The following is a 12,385-nucleotide window of genomic DNA, read 5'->3' as shown; positions in this document are numbered from 1 at the left end:
TATCTCTCTATTAACCACTGACATAGTCGTATCCTGTGATCATTTACATTTCACTGTCGACATTATTTTTTTGTCTTCATGGATTTCAAAATAAAGTTTTTTCGTTATTTTATCTGTCTTCATGTACTATTTCTAAAGAGTTTTTAATGTAATTTTATACCTGGTAAACAAAAAGTATAGAACCATATAATAGGCAATTTCATCTTAGAAAATATCTCTCATCGGTATGTTATTGAATGAAATCATTTAATTAAAATGCATACTCTTCCCTTTTGATGGTGTAAATTTATTGAACTTTATGCCAATCTCGTTAATCCAATTTATTAAAGTCGGCAGTCATATCTCAACTTTGGGACCTCCGTTAAGCCTCCCCTATTGTAATTGTTAGTACTATTATTCAATTTTCAACGAAAAGGTAAATCTGTACCTTATTCAATTTTTAAGGGGTACAATTATCTATCTCAAGGTAATACAGTACTCCATCTGTCCCACTAAAGATGATCCACTTTCTTTTTTGATTTGTCCCAATCAAGATGACTCATTACTAAAATTGGAAATACCTTTATCTCTACTTTATTCCATCTCTCCTACTTTCCTCTCTCTACTTTACACACAAAATAAAAATGCATAAAATCCTGTGCCGCCCAAGGAAGGGGTCATCTTCCTTGGGACGGAGGGAGTACTAATCTTTTTTTTTTGTTATAGTTTGAGTCATAATTTTTTGGGGTAACTGCTGTTGAAGTCACCAACTTCCATGAATTCCAAATTTTCCCATGAACTTTATTGTCGGTTACCATTTTCCCATGTCAGGTTTTCCGGTCTAATTCAAACTGTTCGTTTCCTATTAAGACAATGACTAAATTCTTTTATCTTACTATCGTTATCTTCGTCTTTGAAATAGTTTCGCGCGGGTACCTTGTACACCTCAATCGGAACTCGGATGAAGAAGTTATGGCCATTATGATAATACAAGGTCGCATCCTTCATCAAATGGTCATAACTTCTTCATCCGAGTTCCGATTGAGGCGTACAAGGTACCCACGCGAAGCTATTTCAAAGACGAAGATAACGATAATAAGATAAACGAATTTGGACATTGTCTTAATAGGCAACAAACAGTTTGAATCAGACCGAAAAACCTGACATGGGAAAATGACAACCGACAATAAAGTTCATGACATTACACGAACTTTTTAAAGTTCGTGGGAAAAACCGGAATTCATGGAAAGTTGGTGACATTAAAAGCAATTACCCCTAATTTTTTTGGGCTCTCTCACTGTAGTCGAGTCATTTTACTATTTTAGCAAAAAGCAGCACATTCTTTCTCTCTTCACCTCTATACTTTATTCTACTTTCTAAGTAAACTCCATCCGTCTTTTATAATTTGTCACCTTTTGACCACGAGTTTTAAGAAATATAGTAATAGAAAGTGTGTTGAAAAAGTTAGTGGCATGTGGATCCTACATTTATATTAGTTTTATAATAAAATGTGAATGAGAATGAGTTAGTGGAATGTTGGATCTACTACCAAAACTGATAAAAGTGAAAGGTGACAAATTTTTAGGGATGAACAAAAATAGAAATAAGTGACAAATTTTCAGGAATGAAGGAGGTAAACTTTATTTTCTTTCTACTTAACTCACTTAATACAACTTTTAAAATCTTATATCCTAAATAAATGTAATAGTTATTTTTATACTCCTTCAGTCCAAAAAAATGGATAAACTTACATGATTTGTAATATGTAATTAGTAAAGTAAAAGAGACGGAGGAAAAATGCGGTAGAAGTAGTGTTAGTGGATCGTGGGGTCCACAATTACAATGATGTGTATGAAACTTTCCATTATAGAATTAATCTAATTTTGGTGGACGGTCCAAAATGGTAAAACTTATCTCTTTTTAGTAGTTTTAATTATTCCTATTTTATTTCTTAAAAAATAAATTTAAAATTTAAACTAATAATCATAACCCATTTTAAAATAAAAAGGAAATCTCTAAATAAGTATTAAGTGATAATTAAACTTTTTTTCAAGGACAAGATTTTTTCTAAATCCTATTTTATTACCCCTCTCTCCTATTACATCATTACACCAAATAAGGGAAACTAGTCTTGAAATTGAAGCAGAAAACAAGTGATTCAGACACAAGTACCGGTAACAATGAATTTATAAATCAACTATTGCTTTGATTTGTTTAATCTCTCCAAAACACAAAAATATGGAGTAGTATTAATACTTTATTTCTCCAATGTTTTTATATTTTAGGTAAATGATAATTAAGAAATTTTAGTGTAGAGACGAGTATAGAATGTGGGTCTGTTTTTCGTATGTTAAATTTGTTTTTGTCCGTTCCAGAATAAAACTCCCATAGATTTTGAGCTAAGGTTTATGCAGCGTGGTTTCTGGGTTTTCTTTCGAGCTGGTTTGGACAATTTTGGCTGCATGGATACTGAAATCTAACTAAAAGAATCTCTTGCTTTTGGGGGTTCTCTTATTTCTCCAGGTGAGTGTGTATATGCGTTTGTTTTGCACTTCGATTTCGAAATTTTCCGCATTTTCTTTGATTCTCATCGGCTTATGATATTGGGGGAGCCCGAAAAATTGAATCTTTGTTGCACTTCTTTAGCCGATATATTGCTGAATCTGATGGGCTCTGCAAATTCCTTTTTTCTTGAATAGATTGAGTGATGCATTTCATGCATAGCTGGGGATTTATAGCTTCGTTTGCTTCTGTGAATAAGGATACCTGTTGGCGTTAATTTTGGGGTAGTTTTCATTTTAGATTGTTGTATAGGAAGAGGGGAAAAGCAAGAAGACGGTAGTTTAATGGTAGCTCAGAAAATGGGATCTCATGGGGGTGGCAGTAATAACACTGGGTTGAGCCAAGCCCAAACCCAGACCCAAATTCAGAGTCATGACCCGAACCCGTTGGCTCGACAGGGATCACTGTATAGCCTCACTCTTGATGAGGTGCAGAACCATTTGGGTGACCTGGGAAAGCCCCTTAGTAGTATGAATCTTGATGAGCTTCTTAAGACTTTATGGACTGCTGAGGCTAATAATCAGGCTGGGGAAGGAGGTGTTGATGGCGGGCCTAACGTGCAGCTTCCGGGCCAATCTGCGCCTGGGTTGTCGTTGAATCAGCAATCGAACCTTATGCTGTCGATGGATCTCAGCAAGAAGACTGTGGATGAAGTGTGGCAGGACATCCAGCAGGGGCAGAAAAGGAGCAGTCTTGATAGGAAAACCACGCTTGGGGAGATGACATTGGAGGATTTCTTGGTGAAGGCGGGGGTGGTCTCTGAGTCTGTTGGAGGGAATAAGGTTTTAAGCTCTGTTGGTGATGGTGGTGGGGCTGATCTTACGGGGTTGCCTCAGCACACTCAGTGGATGAATTATCAGATGTCTTCGATGCATCCTCCGCAGCAGCAGCAGCAGCAGGGCATGCTGCCTGCTTTCATGCCTAGTCATCCAGTCCAACAGCCTATTACTCTTGGTGGAAATCCTATCATAGATGCTGGTTATCCCGATGCTCAAATGACTATGTGTTCATCCCCTCTTATGGGTACTTTATCAGACACACAGACACCTGGGCGTAAAAGGGTTGCTCCTGATGATATAGCTGAGAAAAGCGTTGAGAGGCGACAAAAGAGGATGATCAAAAATAGGGAATCTGCGGCCAGATCACGAGCAAGAAAACAGGTCTCTTTTTCTAACATTTGGTTTGTGGATATTAATTTGTTTTCATTATTTACTGTTAGATTGTTTTATTGTTTTGGTCTGCAGGCTTACACTCATGAACTGGAGAACAAGGTTTCACGTTTGGAAGAGGAGAATGAAAGGCTCAAGAGACTGCAGGTGTGTGCTATGTAATTATGTTTGTGCCCAAGTTTTGGTGTAACTATTTTCAACTGCATTGCATTTTGCTATATCTAAAGATCTACATTGCTATTCAACTTGTAGCAATTTTGGCATTCACTTGTGATTTTCTATACCTTAATAGAAAAATGTGGAGTTTGGGTGCTACTGGTTTAGTACTTTTGGTTGTATCAATCATTCTTAGTTTGTGAGTGCATCGACATTCTCAAACTCATCAATTTATACCTCTCAATGTGCTCACCCAACAAGGCGTAGCTGGATAACTATGAATATGCTGCATGATTATATGTTCATCTATGTTTGTGTTTCCTGTTTGAATACTCCACAGAAGCTAATTTATGCAACACCTATGTGATGATTAGCAGCGTCTGCATTTGTTGTTTATCACTAAGATGGTGTTTGTTTCCTAGATAAATTAGTAGCAAGATATAATCTAGGATTGAGTTGTGAGATTATTTTAGTTGGAGGGGGTTAGCTATGACTAATTATTCCATGATTATCCATCTAGGATTGAGTTATGGGATTGAATCTCATGAACCAAACACACTACATATTTAATCCCGAGATACAATCTTGCAAACCGAACAGGGTATTAAAGATTAAACAGTGTAAGATCAAATTTCTGAAACAGATTATCTCAAAGGAAGTTTCAGATGTAAAGAATGCCTGGGTTTATGTATATTATTATGAGGTGATTACACATAATTACATGAAATAATTATTTACAGGTCTATCCATGAGCAGTGAGTTAGTGCAGATTAGTTACCACCTTTCATTAGTTTACATTGGTAAAGACATGAACTCTGCTGAAATGAAATACTCCTTTTCTTCACCGTCTTGTTTTAGGGGGCATTTTAGGGAAATGAAGTAATTATGATGGTAAATGTTGACATATTCTCATATCCAAAGTTAGTTTTATCATTTGGCTCGAGACCAAATTTTGTGCTGCCCTTGTTGCTTTCCTTGTCAAATGCTGCCGAAAATCTGCTAAGTTAAAGAAATTGTCAATGAAGTATGAACTACTCCAATTTTTTGCATCTTACATATTCAAATCCATTTACCATCATTGCTTGCTGGTTATACCTCCCTTTGGATGATGGCATTAATCTTGATTCAAAGCCCATTGGAATACTCTTTAAGAACCATTAAGCCATCTGATCATAATGTACATAATCAAACATAAAGCATAATATAGGCTCTAAGGAATCTCTTTTTCTGTTTTGCTCAAATAATCACAAACAATACTATCTATCTCTATTGGCATACATCTATTTTAAGAGTTTTCATCTGGATCACTGGATGTATTCATGAGTATCTGTTGGTTTTGACTCCTGAACCGACCTTTTGGATCGACTTTCATGTAATTGTTTGCTTTTGTTTTTGTCCTAATCTTGCTTACATTATTGATGAATTTTATCCATTCCGCACTTGTGTGGTGTTGCAGGAAGTGGAGAAGGCGTTGCCATGCATACCACCACCGGAGCCAAAATACCAGCTGCGTAGAACGAGCTCAGCTCCCGTGTGAGGATTGTGTAATAATTATAACGTAGTTAATGTTGTTAGTTGTTTGGAGTTAAGTAGTTGGAGGGATGAGTCGCGGGGTAGATTAGCAGTTGTGAGTTTCCCTCATCTAACATCCTTGGGCTGGCTGTCTCGTGCCCCATTGAACCTTCATGTCTCATGTACATTTTTAGTGTTACAAACTTTGGCAAGCTTTGTTAACTGTGGTGGTTTATAACATCATGAATCTTTATCTAAAATATCGTCACACGTCTCTTGGAAGGATTTTTGCACTTTATGGACTTTTTTCAGAACCAAAATGCTCTTTCAACTGTTAAAAAGAGCTATTTTTGTCAAATTTATTTACGTCCCTCCCCCTCTTCTTTATTTTCAGATTAAATCATCATTAGTCTATGATTGTCTTTCATTTTCATTTCTCTCATCGACTTCTCTCTCAATAATATGAATCCATTTGTTACTGACTTATTATATACTCACTCAGACCCATATAAAAAAGAGACATTTTCCTTTTTCCATCCGTTTCATAGATATAGTCTAATTCCATTTATAAAATATTTTCTTCAATTCATTACCTATATATATCAATTTATTTATAATATCATTAAAATTCACTATTAAACACTAATAATAATATGGATCTCATTATCGACTAATATTATTTTAATTATATTTTTCATCTTATCTCTTACTTTACGAATTATGCACTAATTCTTGTATCATTCGCGTTGTCTCTGTTTTTATAGGACGAAGGGTGCGGAGCTGTTTTTTTTACAATTCCCGCACCAAGGAAATGATAATCTATCAAATTAATAATCTAATAAAGAATATAAATGAATTTTTTTTTTTAATTATTAATCCTGATACAAGAGAGATGACATACTAAAATTTGAGCTACATCATCAACCAATCTCACAACTCTCCTATTCTCTCACGGCCCTCCTAAAAGTCCTTCAATTTAATTTATTTTAATTATTAATTTTTATCAAATATTAAAAAAATGAAATGCAATGAGTTGTATATATAGAGTTCAATTAAAATATAAAAAAAAATTGAAAAATTCGGGCCGACTCCCGCTCGGCGCACAATAGGCGCCGAGAGAGCGCCGTCCTGCTCTCGGCCATGCCCTTCCCATCGGCGCCCGCGTTAAGCCGTCCCACACGACAGTTGGACGGCTCCCTGTTGTGACTTGTGAATGCTCTCAAGAGTGTGAAGGGCGTATAGCTATATTTTAAAAAGACATGGACCATAAATGACATTCAAGCAAAGTTAATCGACTTAAAAAGAATTCTTTCTAAATAGTATTAGGTCATTCTAATGCTGCACTTCAGTTGTCATTTGCTTGGCTCATGGCTTCGGAAAAGGAGGCTGCTCTTGCTGCCGCTCCCTCAGATTCTCCCACCATGTCCGCCTCTATCACCCCATCCTCTCTCTCTCTCTCATGTCTGTATTTGCACTAATTTTTCTTCATTTTTTACAACCTGCAGATTCGACAAGATCATCAACAAGCAAATACCGGCCAACATCGTCTATGAGGATGAGCAGGTTCTTACTATTGCTTGAAGAACGATAAAGATCAGTTTTTGAAATTGGGAATTTGATATGCCATTGGATTAAGTGAGAGATTGTAAATTTGAGAATCAAATTGCTTATGATGGATGCTATATTCGAATTTAAACCTTTAAATTATAGCTGCTTAATTTAAAGGAAATTTACACTTTTGCCAGTCACTTAGTTGATCTAGAATTGGGTGACTTATTTTGCTTAGCTTTTCAAACTTAATCATGCCGATGTATTAGCTACCTATACTTTCTAGATTATGTTGCTTTTATCATGAACTGATCTGTTTATATTGTAGTATTTTATTTGCTTTGTTGTAGTGAACAAGTTGTACTGGTTTTAAACTGGTGTTTTCCCTTGGCAGGTTCTGGCTTTCAGGGACATAGCTCCACAAGCGCCTACTCACATCCTCATTATCCCTAAACTCAGGGATGGATTGATTGGAATATCCACGGTACATATTCCGCTCCATTTCTGTTTTCAGGCTGCTGCATTGCTTGATTTACCACTTCCTTATCTGATCTCATCACAATATGTTTTGTTTCGTCTTGTCATTTGAAGCATAGAGTTTCTTGAACACGGGCTGCAAATGTTGCAATGCTTTTTCCCAAAGCAAACAAAACTTAGTATGGTCTTAAATTACAACTTGTCACAAGCTATAGTATAGAGATAATGTCAGTGTGTGTGAGTTGATCTAATGGTAGTGTGGTAATGGCCGAGGCCAAAGGTCTCTGATTTGAGTCCACCGCCGTGACGCAGCCTTTAAATTTATATTCATTTGCCTATAAAAACAATATAAAGAGATCACATCTCAAGCTTATAGATCAATAACCAGCATATCTTGTAAGACTGGTCTTCCTGGTGGTCGAATCTCCCCTCAACGAAAGATGAGGTAGGTAGGTGTAAACTAGGCCTTGTGGGTGGGGCCAAATTTGGGCAAAACTAGAAAGCTAGGTTATCTCTGGTTAGGGCCTTGTAAAAGACTATGCACTCTTGTCATCTGTGTAAAAACGTGCAAAACTTAAACAAAATGTAATTTAATTCTTGTAGGCTGAGGAGAGGCATTGTGAGATTCTTGGCCGTCTTCTATACACAGCGAAGCTTGTGGCAAAACAGGAAGGCCTTAAGGATGGCTTCAGAATTGTGATTAACGACGGACCTAATGGATGTTAGTACCATCCTCTCTCTACCTTTTGCATTTGCATTCGAACACTTTTGAGCTCGTTTGTTCATATAATCTTTCAAGTATGGGATCGTATTTAATATCAATCTAATTTATTGAATGCCCATTGGTTGTATTGCGCAGGTCAATCGGTGTATCACCTGCACATTCATCTTCTTGGCGGACGACAAATGAACTGGCCTCCGGGCTAAGCCGGATGTAAGAACAACGAGTTGGTGTAATCATCTCCACTTTCAATCCTTGGCTGCACTTTTGTCTCAACTGTGGGAACATAAATAAGTTTATTAAGGTGACTGCTTCTTACAATTGAAGTAGATAAAACCTTGCACTTTCCTAAAGATATTTGTGTTATGCCTAAATCTAGTGTCATTTCTTGATGATCCGGCCTTGTTCGAGTGGTGGGAGAAGTGTGCATTGCTCTGTTACTGATAGCAACTGGGTTATACATCTCCAGTTTTACGATGTTGGATCTCCTACTGTGGAGAGAAGCACATCAGTGGATGTGATGCCTAACAATCAAATATTAATTTCTAAAATATAATATTAAAATATTTTAAAAAATTAATAAAATATTTGATTGTGAGAAATAGCATCTCCGTGCTTCTCTCCACAGTAGGGGATCCAAATCCCAAGTATTATGATGTGATCGGATATACCTATGGTGGACACAACTGAGAGGAAGTACCTGCCAAATTATTTTTTCTTTTATTTATATTAATTTTGTTAAAATTGACCAAAATATCTTTAGCCTGTATTAAGCAGGCACCTACTGAACACCAAAATATTATAATGAGGAATAGAAAGTAAAATAAGTTGGATGAAAAAAAAATAAGTTGGATGAAAAAATATCTTACATAAATATGGTTTTAAGTCAAATTAAAGTATTGTTGGACATTGGTCTTAATATCCCTAAACTTTACACGAATTCTGGTATCTATCGAATTTGAAAGTGGCATTCATAATCATAAAATTTTGAAAGTATGCAATTTTTCCAACTTGACTCAATTAGAATTTTTTTTGTAGATTTTGATCTTATTAGGCTACCTATGAAATCTATTGTGCTTACTATGAATGATACAAGAAATAATGTTGTTGCAGTGCTCTAATTGTTGAATTCATATATGCCTAACATGATAAAAGTATGCCTCGTTGATATATTGGGTTTGGAAAATGATCCACCGTGTAAAATTGACATCAATCTTAGGATCCGTTCGATAGTTTAGGACTTCGTGGAATAATATACTTTTAAGACCATTTTTAAAGTTTAAGGAAAATCCCAGAATTCTTCCAAAGTTGATCATTTTTAACACCAATTTTTAAAATATAGTAATTGATAAATTTTGCTATGTGATATATTTTCTATTATGTATATATCCCTTTGATATAGTAATATATTTTTATTATAACAATTTAATAGTAAGAAAAAAATATAATATGAAATATATAATTGATATATTTTGCTATGTGATATATTTTTTTAATGTGTATATATCCCTTTGATATAGTAATATATTTTTATTATAACAATTTCATAGTAAGAAATATGCTTAATGAAGTCTTAACCAATAACTTTTTTTCCGTATGCACCTATACATGTGATGAGTGTAGGGCTGTCAAAACGTGCGTGTTGGGTCGTTATCGTGTCAACCCATTATCGACACAACCTAATCGTGTCCCAACCCAACCCGAAATCATTGGATTCTTATCGTGTCCCAACCAACGGGTTCGTGTCGGGTTCGTGTGTGTTATCGTGTACCCCAAAAAAAAGTCAACTCTCTGTTAATGATAGTAAGTTAGTTTGACACGACATGATAACGACTAAAACATAATGTTATTATACGATTTAAACATGATATTACACGATAAAATAAAAAATTACCAAATTAAAATAATTATTTTCTTAATCAAAATAATAAAATTAAAGTATAGTAATATTAAATCTATATAATAAAATTAAATAATTAAAAAATTAATTTTTAATAAAATCTAAGCATAATATTTTCTTAAAATTCATAAAAATTTAATTAATATTTTTTAATTAATAAAATTAAAGTATAATTTTATTAATTAATTAAAATTGAAGTATAATATTTTAAACAAGAAAAATAACTAAAAATTAAAGTTTAACCATTTTTTAATTAATAAACATAATTATTTTTTTTCTTAGCGTGTAACCCAAACCCGACCCAAACACGGCCCGTCCCAACCCGTTATCTTCGTGTTCTTATTGGTCGACCTATAAGGACCCCAATTCCAAACGTGTGTGTTCGTGTCGTGTTAATTTCGTACGAGTCCGTGTCGTGTTATGATGTCGTATAAAAAATTGCAGCACACTAGATGAGTGACGTGGATAATATGTGATGTAACATAGCTATTAATAGAAGATCTTGTGTGTAATGTTACGATTTTGTACTACCCCTTGATCCCAAATTATGATATAACTCTGTCACGTTATTATTCCTATTATATTCCTCTCAAATCAAGCTTAACATCAGACATTAGTAACCACATATATGAAATTATACCACAACCAATTTTTTTCATTTTTAATATAAAAAATTACATCATTTATAAGTAATAAAGTTGAATTAATTAAATAATGAGAATTGTGTAATCAAAATTTTAATTCTTCTGTCCCGCTTTAAGAAAATGATGTTTAAAGAGTCAGTGGAAAGAATAAATTATTAGAGAATAAAGTAGATGAGTAAAGAGAAAATGAAATAGGAGATAGTAAATGCATTATATTTTGCCAAAAAAAAAAGAAAAAGAAATGACCCACTTAAGGTGGGCCGTCCAAAAAAAAAAAGAATACATGTTACTTATGGTGGAACGAATGAAGTAATATGTTGGTCTATGGCCAAACATTCTTGAAAGATCTTGTTTAGGGCGGCATGAGTTTGTCCTTCGCGAAGGGAAGCGTGTTAACTTTTAAAAATTGAGGCAACACACCTCGACTTGGGGTTCGTGGGTGTTTCACTTGGGACTCCTAAACTAGAAACATCTTCATCGGCTTAATCAGTGATGGTTTTCCTTTATCTTTAATTATCATATTATATGTTCCCTCCGTCCTATAAAAATATGGGCAATGGAAATGACACGGAAATTAAGACAAAATTGGTAAAGTAAGAGAGAGAAGAAGAATGGTATGGTAAAGTATGAGAGATGAGGAGAATAGTAGTTAAGGTAGTGTTAGTGGATAGTGAGACCTATATTATTAAATTGATACTATAACTTTTCAAAAATGGAATGCATATATTATTGTGGGACGAACGGAAATGGAAATTGCACATATTTTCATGGGACGAAGAGAGTATTATAATGCATACATACATGACGTCGGCAATGCACGGTCGATACCACATACATGACATACATGAATCGTGTGTGTATATATGAATATAATTTTGAAATTATCGACCACATACATGAATCGTGTGTGTATTTATGAATATAATTTTGAAATTAAAGATGAACGAATTATGCATTATTCTGTTGTTTAAGTTTGTGAAAATAGCGAAAATGAATAATACACCAATCAATTCTGTCTTTCCACTTCTCTAAAAGTTGTTTTAATTTGTTAGTTTTTTATTAGGACTCTTAATCAGTATTCTAAACCGAAGCAAGACTAACTAAGGAACACAATAACATAATACATGCATTTTATTTCATTAATTGTTTGTAAAAATGAATATAAGAATTTCCCACATGCTATTTCTTTGAAGGGTGAAATTTGTAAATCGTTTGCTTTGGTTAAACCCTACAAAATTGTTTCAACTCAAATTAACTAAGGTCAAAAGGTAACACAAAAAAGTTTGTACGTATAACTTAGATAGATATATTAAACAAAGAAAAATTAAACAAACAAATGATATAAACAAAGAAAAGATATAACGAAACCGATCTTGCGTTTCATTGCATTCAAGAAGGGTTGGCCGTTGAAGGTGATGGTCCCGGAGTGATGGCCATCGAGGGCTGTAAGCAGGGTGGTCTTGTCGTTGCTCGACAGCCCCACCATCGCCAGCATCTCTCCGGGTTGCACGCTACCAGAGACTCAATATATGAAAGAGATATGCTATTTTTTTATTCTCTTAGACCTTAGATTTTAGTGTATAGATGCACTAGTTTGTGATTATTTAATTAATTAAGTTATAAGACATAATTATGTTTTAAATTAAGTGATGCAGGTTTTGCAGTCAATTGTAAGTTTGTCACTAAAGCCTACATGAAAGTACCTACCGTCACAGAA

At 34.6% G+C, this 12,385-nt stretch overlaps 2 protein-coding genes across 3 annotated transcripts; both read left to right on the top strand.

Moving 5' to 3' along the window:
* The first annotated feature begins 2,087 nt into the window (after positions 1-2,087).
* On the top strand, positions 2,088-5,638 carry LOC125192633 (ABSCISIC ACID-INSENSITIVE 5-like protein 2). Of its 2 annotated transcripts, none has more exons than XM_048090257.1 (5): positions 2,088-2,153; positions 2,355-2,502; positions 2,679-3,701; positions 3,786-3,857; positions 5,323-5,638. In XM_048090257.1, the coding sequence occupies exons 3-5, from the start codon at positions 2,826-2,828 to the stop codon at positions 5,401-5,403; spliced, it is 1,029 nt and encodes a 342-aa protein (XP_047946214.1). In that variant the 5' UTR covers positions 2,088-2,153; positions 2,355-2,502; positions 2,679-2,825; the 3' UTR covers positions 5,404-5,638. The 2 variants fall into 2 exon arrangements, with proteins under 2 accessions (XP_047946214.1, XP_047946215.1); XM_048090258.1 differs by having other exon boundaries at positions 2,120-2,153; positions 2,394-2,502.
* Positions 5,639-6,673: 1,035 nt separating this feature from the next.
* Positions 6,674-8,519, top strand: LOC125193274 (adenylylsulfatase HINT1-like). The gene is made up of 5 exons (XM_048091044.1): positions 6,674-6,801; positions 6,884-6,941; positions 7,321-7,410; positions 8,007-8,124; positions 8,263-8,519. The coding sequence occupies exons 1-5, from the start codon at positions 6,746-6,748 to the stop codon at positions 8,328-8,330; spliced, it is 390 nt and encodes a 129-aa protein (XP_047947001.1). The 5' UTR covers positions 6,674-6,745; the 3' UTR covers positions 8,331-8,519.
* The last annotated feature ends 3,866 nt before the right edge of the window (positions 8,520-12,385 follow it).

The sequence above is a fragment of the Salvia hispanica genome, chromosome 6, assembly GCF_023119035.1.
Source record: "Salvia hispanica cultivar TCC Black 2014 chromosome 6, UniMelb_Shisp_WGS_1.0, whole genome shotgun sequence".
In the NCBI taxonomy this organism is placed as follows: domain Eukaryota; kingdom Viridiplantae; phylum Streptophyta; class Magnoliopsida; order Lamiales; family Lamiaceae; genus Salvia; species Salvia hispanica.
This window is presented reverse-complemented; position numbering and strand designations above follow the sequence as displayed.